This window comes from Protopterus annectens, chromosome 3.part0, assembly GCF_019279795.1.
Source record: "Protopterus annectens isolate FY-2018-M chromosome 3.part0, PAN1.0, whole genome shotgun sequence".
NCBI classification, from domain to species: Eukaryota; Metazoa; Chordata; order Ceratodontiformes; family Protopteridae; genus Protopterus; species Protopterus annectens.
This window is the reverse complement of record NC_056731.1, coordinates 906413069-906426490: the sequence shown is the minus strand read 5'-3', so window position 1 is coordinate 906426490 and position 13422 is coordinate 906413069. Positions and strand designations below refer to the sequence as shown.

General features: G+C 48.9%; 1 protein-coding gene across 1 annotated transcript in view; it reads left to right on the top strand.

The window, feature by feature from the left end:
- The window catches only part of LOC122796950 (zinc transporter ZIP6-like), a 382396-nt gene that overhangs the window by 241248 nt on the left and 127726 nt on the right, over positions 1 to 13422 (top strand). Inside the window, exon 6 of the mRNA XM_044065725.1 lies at positions 7355 to 7717. Coding sequence (XP_043921660.1) covers positions 7355 to 7717 — 363 coding nt within the window. The remainder of the gene's footprint in view (positions 1 to 7354; positions 7718 to 13422) is intronic.

The window sequence follows — 13422 nt, the reverse complement described above, 5'->3', positions numbered from 1 at the left end:
CTCCCCTGACGAGTCTATCACCTCCGACACCGATCTTGATGATGCGGAAGGGTCCCCCAAGTCGTCCTCGAATAATGTCTCCTTTGCGGACATCCTGGAAGTCCTCAAGTAACGAGGCGGCTGGCAGACCAAACCCCCTTCCTCTGACGAGTCGGTGTTCCTCAAGGCCTTCGGGGCTCAGCCCTCCGCCTCCTGGGTGTCTCCGCCCTTCAATGAGCTCCTGGATTTGATCTCTCGAAGGGCGTGGGAACATCCAGATTCTGTGGTACCGGTGCCTGCTCGCCCTAACAAATTTTTGTCAGCGCCCCCAGAAAAGGAATTTCTCACCAAAGGTGTGGCTGTAGATGCTATGGTGGTGGCATCTGCTACCCAGCAAGATGTGGCAGAGGCTTCGACGTCCATCCATCCCCCTAATAAGGAGTCTAGGAGCATGGACCGGTACGGGAAGCACACCCTTTCTTCAGCGGCCTTTATATTAAGGTCTCTGAATTACCTCACACACTTCACTAGACTTCAGAGGGACCTGATCAAGGAACTCTCAGATACCCTCTCTGGTAACCTGCCTGAGCAGTTAGCCCAGACGGTTAGCTCTCAGTTGGCTACCCTGTCGTCGATATCGAACTCGTCCATGAGGCTCATTTCATATGCAGCCGAGGGGGCCAGTAGAGCGGCGGGTACGGGCGTTGCTCTACGGAGACAAGCCTGGCTCCGCCTGTGTCATTTTGCGGAGGCCTTCAAGTCTTCCTTTGCCGACGCTCCCTTTGATGGGTCCTCTTTGTTCGGACCCAAGGTAAAGGACACCTTGACCTGCTGTGAACAAGAGGGTAAAACTTTGACTGCCGTAGGAGCACGGTTTTCCTCTCCCTTTCGGCCTTATCCCAAGGCTAAAAGAGGAGGGAAAATGTGGTTCCGTAAATCTCAAAAGAATTACCCCTCACAGCAGGACGATCCCCTCTCTAGAGGCAGAGGAGGGGGAAATTTTTCCGGAAGACGCCGTCCCAGAGGCGGCAGAGGCCCCCGCAACACTGGAGACCGCGAGTCCTTTCGTGGCTTTTCAACCTCTCAGCATCCCTGAAGGATTGCCCGACTGTGCAGCTCCGGAGCCAGTCAGGGGTCATTTTTCGAGGCACCTAAAGGCCTGGGAGAGTATCACTCAGGACCAATGGGTGCTCCGAATCATCGCTGGAGGTTACGTCATCCCCTTTTCACACCCCCCCCCTCCATCCAGGAAAATCTCGGACCCCCCACCCAGTCGACGGGATATTGCAGCCCTCGAAATTTCAAAGCTGCTTCAAAAAGGAGTCCTCCAACCGGTCCCCGTAGACCAGACCAGATTAGGGACTTACTCAAAATTCTTTTTAGTGCCAAAAAAGACCGGGGACTTGAGGCCCATTTTGGATCTCAGCAACCTGAATCGATCAGTCAAGAAGTCCAAGTTCCGGATGGTCACCTTACAATCCATTCTCCCGCTACTGGAGAAAGGTGTTTGGATGTGCTCCATAGATCTCAAGGACGCCTATTATCACATTCTGATAAATCAGGCATCCAGGAGACATCTGCGCTTCAGCCTGGGAGACGGTCATTTCCAGTTCTGCGCACTGCCCTTTGGTCTCACCACAGCCCCTAGGGTGTTCACCAAGTGTTTGGCGGTGGTGACTGCTCACCTGAGGAGTCTTGGATTCCAGGTGTTTCTGTATCTAGACGACTGGCTCCTAACTGCCACCTCCAGGCATCTACTATTACAGAACCTCGCAGCCACTATATCTCTAGGAACCTCCCTAGGAATCACCTTCAATTGGGCAAAGTCTGTGTTGCTGCCATCTCCGCTTATATGGTTTATCGGGGTAGACATAGACTCAAGGCAAATGCGGGTCTATCTTCCTACAGAGAGAATAGAAACATTACAGTCTCAAGTCCGAGCATTGCTCCTTAAACGCCGAGCCCCAGCAAGGATGGTCCTACAACTGTTGGGTTCCATGTCGGCTACCGTTTTCCTGGTTCCCTTAGCAAGATTACACATGAGGATTCTCCAGTGGCTCCTGTCGGTCCAGTGGTCATATCAGGAACTTCCTCTCAGTCACCAAATTATAATTACGGAGACGTGCAAACAGGACCTCCGTTGGTGGCTTATCTCGTCCAACCTGGATCGGGGGCGACCTTTCGTTCCTCCTCCTCCAGTGGCCACTTTGACTACGGACGCCTCCCAGACGGAGTGGGGGGACATTACATGGGCAGGTCAGTTCAAGGCAAGTGGCACCCCAGCGAGACTTCTCTACACATCAACATACTGGAAATGAGGGCAGTGCTTCTGTCGCTCCAAGCACTACGCTGCTACCTCCCCTAAGGTATGATTGCTGTTCAGTCTGACAACATGTCAGTAGTCTGGTACCTGAACAAGCAGGGAGGGACCAGGTCCTACCCGCTTTGCAGAGAGGCCATGAGAGTATGGAATTGGGCTGTTGCAACCAACCGTTTCTTGGTAGCAACACATATCCCGGGGAGATCCAATGTGATAGCCAACAGACTCAGCAGAACCATTCTCTCCCCGCACGAGTGGTCTCTGAACGACAGAGTAGCATCTCAGATCTTCAGAAGATGGTGAACTCCTGTTGCGACCTCTTTGCAACCCCCCTCAACACGAAATGTCTACGGTTCTTTTCCCTTACCCCGAGTCTGGGGAGTTTTCCCAAGGACGCCCTAGTCCAAGCTTGGCCCACCGGCTTACTGTACGCCTTTCCTCCGGTTTCCCTTCTCCCCAGGGTGATCCAGAAGGCGATTCACTTGCCGTGCAAGATGATTTTAGTTGCCCCATACTGGCCTTGTCAAGTCTGGCTGCCATTTCTTCGGAAATACGCACTGGACGGTCCATGGTTCCTGGACCAGGTTCCAGATCTCTTGATCCACCAGTCGGGACAGCTTCACCAGTCCCTTCACTCACTGAAGTTAACAGCTTGGCTCCTCCACTTCCGACTATAGTAAGGAACCAGGTTTTAGACTCAGAAGTTATACATATCTTGTCCTCAGCCCACAAGAATTCGACTAAGAAAATGTATAATAGTAAATGGAAGAGATTCGCCATTTGGGCCCAACTCCGGGGTTTAGATCCCATTACTGCCCGGTGGCGGCTTTTAAAATTCCTAGCTTCCCTATTCAATCAAGGATCTTCAGTCTCTACCATTAAGGTTCAATTAGCAGCTATTTCTAATTTTCATGCAAGTATAGACCCACCTTTGATGAGCAATAAGTTGTGTAAAGCCTTCATGAAAGGTGCTGGGCTGCTACGTCCTCCAGTTTCTCATCCTGCTCCACCATGGGATCTCAATTTTGTATTAGGTGCCTTGACCTCTTCCCCTTCGAACCGGCAGCAACTTCTGACTTGAAATTTCTTTCCTGGAAGACCGCTTTTTGGTGGCAATTACATCAGCCAGAAGAGTTTCGAACTTCAAGCCATATGTGTCAACCCTACTGCACCTGTTTTTCACAAGGATAGAGTATCCCTTAGGCCTAATCCATCTTTTGTTCCCAAAGTTTGTTCGAAGTTTCTGTCTTCAACAGTCTTTGGAACTTCCAGTTTTCTTCCCAGTTACTCAGACAGAGCAGAATATATCTTCCATTCATTGGATGTCCACAGACAATTGCTTCTACTTAGGACGCACCAAACACCTAAAACGGATCAGTTGTTTGTGTCCTTTTCAGACAATAAATTGGGCAAAGCCGTCACAAAGGTCACTATTGCCAAGTGGATCAGAGACTGTATCAGTCATATTTATTTTCTTTCTAATAGAGAGCTTACAACCACTGTGAAAGCTCATTCTACAAGGGCTATGGCTACTTCAACAGCATTTCATGCTAAGCTTGCCATTAGTGACATTTGTGCTGCGGCTACCTGGTCCTCTCCTCACACCTTTATTTCTCATTACAAATTGGATGTGGCATCTCGGGGGTGAGCTTCCTTCGGTTCCACAGTTCTCAGGAGTGTTTTCCAGTGAGCCACCCAGGAATCAGGTGCTAGGGACGCTGTCCCATCAGTACAGAATGTAGGCGAGATAGGATCACATAACATCTTTTAGTTATGTACTTACCATAACTTTAGATGTTTGGGATCCATCTCGCCTACATTCCTAATACCCACCCCTCCTTCCCCCTGCCTTGGAGATCAGAAGAGACCAGACGGTTCGAGTTCGACTGTTTCATCTTGAAACATCTGGCAATGTTATATCAGCAGTGCATGTGTGGGTGCATGTGTGCGGACAAACAAGATCTGGGGAACTGGTGGTGGTGCATTCTGGGATATAGAATAGCTCAGCCAATTAGAGACTTCGCTTTATTGCATAGCGTGCCAAGTCGGAGCCGATCCCATCAGTACAGAATGTAGGCGAGATGGATCCCAAACATCTAAAGTTATGGTAAGTACATAACTAAAAGTTCAGAAAAACAGACCAACTTTTCATCTCCTTTTCACCAAATCGGCTGAGTTCTCCATTCTGTAAAGTCACATTGGTCAAATGGATAACCAACTCCATTTCCTGGATTTATTCCCAGCAGGACCTTTCTCTACCATGAAGACATAAAGCTCATTCTACTAGAGCCAAGGCCACTTCATCTGCTTTTTTGTCAGGTACATGTACTGATATTTGTGCAGCAGCCACATTGTCCAATGCTAATACCTTTGTTAGTCATTGCAAACTAGACCTAATTTCCAGAAGTAGAACTGCCTTTGTTCAGCGGTTCTCCGGAATATACTTCCATAAGGTCCACGCGATATTCACTTAGCTGGGGACTCTGCCCCATTATTTGAGGAAGAATGAAAAAGACATCATCAGATTTAAAAGTTATGTACTCACCATAACTAGGCATCTGTGTTGTCCATTTTCATTCTTCCTCAGCTCTCCCCCTCCCTCTTCCTGTCTTCTGAAGTTGGGAGGGTGGCCTAATGGTTAAGGTGTTGGCCTTACAAACACAAGGTGCAGGGTTTGAGTCTCACAAGGGATAATTGGCTAGGAGTAAAATGGCTCGCAAGGGCAGTTAGCTTAGTACTAATCTATGAACCTGATGGACCTTTGGAACCTGTAGTTGCTTGTTTGAACCATACTCTAATATTTATTTTTTTCTCTTCATTACTTAGTGAATACTGTATGGCAGTAAACTCAGTCTGAGGTATTGGGGATGGACTGTGGCATTATGGGTAGTGGGAGGAACTAGAAAGTTGGATCCAAAGTCTATAGTATTTGGCTGAGTTGGATCCAAGGACTGGATCCGTAACCCATTCATTGAGGAAAAATGAAAATGGACAAAACAGATGCCCAATTTTGGTGAGTACATAACTTTAAAATGTGGGGGGTTTCTTCTTTGGTGGTTCATAAAACTAAGCCAGTACAATAAAAAGCAGTCTCCTTCAGCTGATATTACAAAGGCCTCCACCTCAATAATTGTTTCGCCCTTTACACCTCGGTTCCTGCCATGTCTTCTACTGTGAGTGTCTGAGGGGGTTAAAGTCACCAGAAAGCCTTCTGTTTGGCAAATGCATTCTGGTGAATGAAACTGTTTCAGCTGTTGCCTCGGCCAGCTTGTTTCTGGGGAATCCTGTTTTATCTTGCACATCTTTGTGATGTGACTGCTGTTTCTTATTTTGTCTGAAGAGTATGATGAAATCAGGAAATCATTTTTCTCCTTCTCTTTGGGTAAAGAAGAGCTTGCAGTCTTGAAACAAACCCTAAAAAGATTGCTGCTACTATTTTTTTTACCTTTAGACAGCAACCTGTCTATTAGAAAGTGCTGTTACGTCTTTACTTCAGAAATATTGTATTGCAGACATTTGTGCTGCGAATGGATCTTTTAGCTGAGTGATGTAGTGTCAGTTAACTCCACTGAACATCTGATTTGAACTTAATAAAAAGTCTAGCCAAGCATTGTAGCTGGCCATGTCCATATGCTCAGATTTCACACACTGTAGTATATGTGGTGGTGTTCTTGATAACAGCTAGCATTAAGTATTGTCTGGGAGTTTCATCTCCATGTTCCCCTTCATTAGCTACTTGGAATCATTCATGCGTTAAAGTGCATGTATGTCTATGATGAGGAGTTGGCTGATGTAGTGTCAGATGTGACATTTTTAGTCCTAGGCTGCTGTTTAGTACGATGTCATCTCAGTAGTAACAACCTCCAGAGCATGTCATTTCACACCTGCACCAGTTGTGATTGCTTGGACCTTGGTTCTAGGAGTTGTGCCTTCTTTAGCATCTTTGTGATGCAGGACTCTGCCTTTATCTTTTGGTCTTCCTTACTCTATGAAATTCATAAGTTGATTGCTGCAAAAGGTGTTTGAAATCCTATACAACAGATGTTGCCCAGTAGTGATTGATCCACTCCTTCTTAATGGGGTGCCTATTACACACACACACACACACACACACACACACACACACACACACACACACACACACACACGCACAATCTATGTGTCAGGGCAAGCATCATCTTCATTTGGCATCTGGGTATGGATTTTCTTCAAAGTTGGGCAAAAATATTATTTTAGATTTGTGTGTTTATTTCAGGTTGTGCTTGCTACTGCTTGGGCATTGAACTGGTGGGACAGCAGGAGCTAAGGGACATTGTTAGTCTCCAACCATTTATTGGGTGCTGTGGCTGAGCTTCGTGAACAAATACTTGGCTGTAAGCGTAGTAAGAGTATACAAACTTCTAAAGATGCTGTCCTGATCCACTGAGCAATATGATACATTCTAGCTGGAAGCACGTATACATCTAAGCATGAGGGCTCACTAGATCTCAGAAATGTGTATTAATGGATATCGAAAGAGAAAATCCCAACAACTGATATTGTGAGCACTTGATGGTTAGGTGCTTCGGGCTGTCTGTGCATAACATATCTGAGAAGTCCACTTGAAGTGAAGTCCATCTGTTATAATACAGTCTTAATACAAATAAATTATTCCAGTCAAGGCCAGTAGTATATATGTTGCAAAATTATTTACAAACAGCCTGTTATCCATAATTGCATCAGTAATCCAGTTTACCCACAGTGGCAACATTGGGATGTAAGATAATAAACATCTTTCATTGTGAATAAAAGTTACTTAACCTGACATTGCTTTGGGGTATTTGAGAATTTGGGCTAGGCTTAAATAGTCTCCTAGACAGCATGCCTAGTAACTACTTATGAATCTATGTGCTTCATTTATATATTTAGCAAGTTGACACATTGTGTGGGTACTAATAAACTTTATGTGATTGTATAGTTTGTTCTCTCTGTTGATGTGCTTTAGTTCTTAATCATTTATATTAACAATTGTCATAGCTTGATAATAGCTCTTTTCATCTGTGTTTTGTTTCTAAGATCATGAAAGCTCTTTGACAAATGACTGCCAGGATCAGATGGAGTTTCGTAATAAGCAAGCAACAATCCCAGAAGAAGAAGCAATGATAACTCCTCTTGAGCCTGATGAATACTCGTCAAGAGACTGTGAGAATAAGTGCCATTCACACTTTCATGACACTCTGGGGCAGCCTGATGATCTTATTCATCGTCACCATGACTATCATCATATTTTGCACCATCATCATCACCAGAATCATCACCCACATAGCCACTGTCAACAGTATTCACATGAAGAACTGAAAGGGGCAGGCATAGCAGCTCTGGCGTGGATGGTAATTGTGCGAGATGGACTTCATAACTTCAGTGACGGACTAGCAATTGGTAAGACATTTTGTGCACATTTCTTTTGAGGTCTGACAAGTTTGCACCAGGAAGAAATTCTGTCCTGTTAATGAGATGCTTCCTGTCCCTATGGTTTGAATCTTTTTACCTTCATTTGCTTACCGTGTGCCTGTTCATTACTCTACCAGATAGTGCTTTAGAGCAATTGGGAATTTGTGTATTGCTATAATTCAGTAATCAGAATCGTCTACCATATATATATATAGTATGGCTAAACAAAAATTCCAGAAAGTAGCATCACTTTTTTCCTCTTGTTGACCATGCTTATTTATTTTCATGCATTTCAGTAATGCTGCTGTAACCTTACTGTAGTTAGAAGCTGTTGTGATGTTGTTTGCAAGCTTGTTTTTAGACCCTGCTTATGAGCTCCTGTTTTATGATCTTTATTATGCCAGTGTAAAGGTCCTATTTTTGCACTGTGATCTGTGCATGTTGGAGTATTTGTGTAGTATATTAGTGACTTGGTACAAGGGTAGTTCGTATTTACTGTCCATTTCCAGATTACAGCCAAAATATGTAATTTAATTTTGGATCTGAAGTAGGATATTCATTTGTCTGCAACCTGTGGGGTTATGGATCCGATATCGGATCCGAACCGGCATGGTTTTCCAGCTATGGATCCAAGCTCTCAGCTCCTCCCCTCACCCATAATGCCCTGCTCTACCCTCATGACCTCAGATCTCGTTTGCCGCGCTGGTGACTGGATTGGTATTCATAGCTCTCAGCTAAGTGGTTGTTTCTTAACTGTTAATACAGCAAATTTAAAGTTTTTTGTGTATTTTTGTGTGAAAGTTTAGGTTTCCCTCTTTGATAGTTTTATTTAGAGTTAAATTAAGTAATTTTTTTTCCCTCCCCTCGCTGTTGGCGTAGAGTGTGTGTGTTGGGCCTGTGTGTCTGTACTAGTTTAAGTTACTTTTTTTTAGTAGCTTTATAGATTTGAATGGCTGATCAGCCCAAATCAGTTTTTTCCAAATGCTCCGAGTGTGGCCATAAGCTCTCCCCGGCTGATGGCCACACTCGGTGTGTTAAGTGCCTGGGGGTTGAACACCTCACATCTGGATGCTCCATTTGTGCAGGGTTCAACCCCAGGGCACTGAGGGAGCGGAGGTCCAAGCTTGTCTTGGCGGGTCTTTTACCGCCAGACTCGGCTCCGGCCTCCGCTCCTTCGGGAACAACTGTGGTTACGGTTATTCCCTCTGTGGCACCCCCTCCTGCTCCTGGGACTCAACCTCCCGTTTCTGGAGAGGAGAGGGATGCTAGAAAAAAGGACCGGAGGGAGAAGCACCACAAGCGGCGGGCCGAGACCTCTGTTTCGGCCCCGCCAGCCAAGCGGGCTTCTCCCCCGGCTCCGTTGTCGGCTCGGTCTCCTCCTTCTCAGCTCCGGTCCCCTGTGTGCTTTTCACCGGGTCCTGAGGAGGAGGAGACCCGATCTCCGTCGAGGCTATCGAGGAGGCACTCCAGGCCTACCTCGGTAGCCTCGTCGAGATCTACATATAGCCTTTCAGATGCTAATCTGGACCGGATGATGAGAAGATTCATCCAGGCCCAGATGCAGATGGGAGTGCTCTTGCCTCCCCCCCCCCCTCTGGGGGGGAGCTCAACACCCTTTTTTAAGCCTATTGCTCCTTCTCCGACCCGCTATCCGGGTTCGGAGCAGCTGGAGCCGAGCAGCTTCGGGGTGGGTCGGCGCCGATAGTACTTGGTACTTCGGATCCGACCCTGCCCTCGAGTGCGTCGGATCCGACCTCTCGGAGCCTGGATCCGAGCCTCGGATCCGGGGGGATCAGTGCTCCTTCGGCGCCGTCTGTGTCGGAGCGCACTGTCCCTTCGGATCCGTGCGCTTCGGCGCCGGCTCCGGTCCACTCTTCGGATCCGAGGGGAGCCGATTGTCGGATCCTTTGGTCGAGGTCGGCTCCCCTTCGGCTTTTGATGTAGTGGAGAGGGCTCTGTTGAGGGTCTCCGGACCCCCGGCACTTGTTCCGGCTCTGTCCCGCGCTCCCTCTGCACTGGGCCAGGCTTCCACCATCCGGCCCCTGGGACAGCCCGCTTCTGTGCCCCAAGTTGCTCCTATGGAACAAATTGCTGCTTGCGAGGACTCCTCTGACAGCCCCCCAGAGGATGTCCCTCGCAAGCATACGTGCAAAAGGAGGCACATTGACTCCCCCGAGTCTCTCACAGAAGACACGGACTTGGAGGAAGGGGAAGGCTCCCCACGGTCACCCCCCGAGGATGTCTCATTTGGAGACATCATGGAAATGCTCCGTATAAGGGGGGGGGGTGGTCTGCCCCCAAGTCTTCCTCGGACGAGTCCGTGTTCTTGGAGGCATTTGAATCGGGCCCGTCTACCTCTTGGGTGTCCCCCCCTGCCGACCCCCTGGTGGACCTTATTACCACCAGGGCGTGGAAGGAACCGGACACCGTGGAGCCAATTCCCAAGAGACCGGATAGGATCCTTAGTCCGCCATCCGACCGGGCCCATTGGAGTAAGGGGCCTCCGGTAGATGCCATGTTGACGGCGGCGGCCACCAAGAGGGAACTGGCTCAGGAGAGTCCCTCAGTCCACCCCCCGAGCAAGGAGTCTCGGATGATGGACCGCTTGGGGAAGCGGATGTTTAGTTCGGCGACCTTCTCGGTAAGGGCGCTGAACTATTTGGCACATGTCATTAGGATGCAGCGAGAACTTATAAAAGAATACGCTGCATCCCCAGTCCATTTCGAGGAGGACAGAGTTCTGCACTCCACCCGTATGGCCACTCTTAGGTCAGTTACTAATACTTCTATGCGGCTACTCTCCCATGCAACGGAAGGCGCTAGAGCTGCGGGACAGGACTGGTCACTAGACGCCAGGCCTGGCTCCGTCACTCGATTTTTCTGAGCCCTTCAAAGCGTCGTTGCGACGCCTTTGATGGTTCTGCTCTGTTTCGCAAGACCGTTCGCGAGACGTTGACCCAGAGCGAAAACGACGGGAGGACGCTGTCTGCCATCGCAATCCGCTTCTCTGCACCCCAGAGGCCCTATTCTAGGAACCAAAAGGGCCAGAAGAAGATGTGGTTCGAAGTCGCAGTAGTCCCAGCCTGCTCCGGACAACCAGTCCTTCCGTGGCAGAGGAGGACAGGGAGGACGCCGCCCTAGAGGCAGAGGGGCTCCCAGAAACTTCGGGTCCAGGGAACCTTTCTCTGAACGGCCCGCGCAGCAACCCTGAGGGGTTGCCCGACTGCTCAACTCTGGAGGCAGTCGGGGGACATTTTTCGGGGCACCTAGCGGCATGGGAGTCCATAACATCGGACCGCTGGGTTCTCCAAATCATATCCAGAGGATATCGCATTCCTTTCCTTTACCTTCCAAAGTTGAAGTCCCTCCCAGACGTCCCACCCGGTCAACGGGAGGCCGCTTTGGCAGAAATTGGCCATCTGCTAAAGAAAAGAGCCATCCAACCCGTTCCCCCAGACCAGATCGGATCAGGGTTCTACTCCAGATTCTTTTTAGTGCCAAAAAAGACTGGGGAACTAAGACCAATCCTAGACCTCTCTCTCTTGAATCTGGCAGTCCCCAAAGAAAAATTCCGAATGGTCACTCTGCAATCTATTCTCCCCCTTCTGGGAGAAAATCACTGGATGTGCTCGATAGACCTCAAGGATGCGTACTACCACATCCTGATGGACAGGCGCTCCAGGAGGTTTCTCCGCTTCCGGCTGGGTGCCAGTCACTACCAGTTCCGGGTCCTTCCCTTTGGTCTCACCACAGCCCCCAGGGTGTTCACCAAAGTATTAGCAGTGGTAGCGGCCCACCTGAGGCTTCAGGGGGTGCAGGTCTTTCCCTACCTGGACGACTGGCTTCTTACCGCCCCAACAAGGCATCTACTTCTATTGGCGAGACTCCTTTCTCCATCTTGCTCCTTTTCTGGGCATCACAATAAATACAAAGAAATCCAACCTGGCGCCCACACAGCTCTTAGATTTTATAGGGGCCAGGCTAGACACAAGGAGTTTACGAGCCTTCCTCACTGCGGACAGAGTTCAAAATCTGCAGCTCCAGGTGCGGGCCATTCTCCATTCAAGTTCTGTTCCGGCGGAGTTGGTCCTGAGGGCTCTAGGGTCCATGGCATCGGCTATAGCACTTCTTCCTCTTGCCAGGCTCAATATGCATTCTACAGTGGACGCTCTTAGTACAGTGGTCATACCTTGCTCTCCCCATGCATCATCCCATAGCGATCAGCAAGGCTTGCAAGCGGTCCCTCTTGTGGTGGCTCCACTCCCTGGATCTCCACAAAGGCCGCCCATTTTGTGCTTCTCCCCTCTCGCCACGGTGACCACGGACGCCTCCGCCTCGGGTGGGGGCACTTTGGCCGGACCGTCCAAGGCACGTGGGACGATTCAGAGACCTTACTGCATATCAATGTTCTAGAGATGAGAGCAGTGCTCTTAGCGTTGCTAGCACTTCAGGACTTTCTTCCCTTGGGAACAATTGCAATTCAATCGGACAACATGTCTGTTGTCTGGTACATCAACAAGCAAGGGGAACAAGGTCTTACCCTCTTTGTCGAGAAGCCATGAGAGTTTGGGAATGGGCAATCTCCACCAACCGCTTTCTAATAGCAACGCACATTCGGTCGGTCCAACATCCTAGCGGACAAGCTCAGTCGCACCATTCTGACCCCTTACGAGTGGTCTCTCAATTGTCAAGTAGCGGAACGCATATTCGCACGGTGGGGAACCCCTTCATGCGATCTTTCTGCCTCTCCCTCAAACACCAAGTGCGACAGTTTTTTCGCTCTAATACCTCCTCCCGGAGGTACCCCAAGAGACGCTCTGGTGCATGCTTGGCCACCCGGTCTTCTGTATGCTTATCCACCCTTGCCTCTGATGCTCCAAGTTCTTCAGAAAGCCTCTCGGGTGGGTTGCAGAATGATTCTCATTGCTCCGTTCTGGCCTCGACAGATCTGGTTCCCCTTCCTAAGGTCTCACTCGGTGAATCCTCCTTGGATTCTAGATCCCATCCGGATCTGATATCCCATCCATCCTGCATTCCTCCTCCGAATCTGGACAACCTGAAGCTGACCGCTTGGCTGCTCCAGTTCCACTCTTGATTAGGACTCCCGGTATTTCATCACCGGTTAAGGCAATTTTGGTGGCAGCTCATAAACCATCCACTAGAAAGGTTTACCAAGCAAGTGGAAACGTTTTCTTTGTGGGCGGAGCGGCAAGGCCTGAATCCCTTCACGGTTCCTCTTCCTTTAGTGCTTGACTTTCTAACCACTCTCTTTAACGATGGTGCCAGCAGTTCCACAGTCAAAGTACAACTGGCGGCAATTTCTCACTATCACATTGGCCATGACTCTAATCCTCTTATGTCAGCCAAATTGTGTAAAATTTTTCTTAAAGGTACTTTTCTTCTCAGGCCCCTATAAAGCAAGCAGTTCCTCCTTGGGACCTCTCTGGTCCTACAGGCCTTGACCGCCCCTCCTTCGAGCCAGCGGCTACGGTGGATCTCAAATTCTTGTCCTACAAGACAGCCTTTTGGTAGCCATTACATCGCCAAGAGAGTTTCTGAGCTTCAAGCATTATCAGCTAAACCTCCTTACTTGGTATTTCATCCGGACCGTGTCTACCTCAGGACCAACCCGTCCTTTCTTCCTAAAGTCGCTTCTGAAGCAAACATCAATCAGTCCATTAACCTCCCTGTTT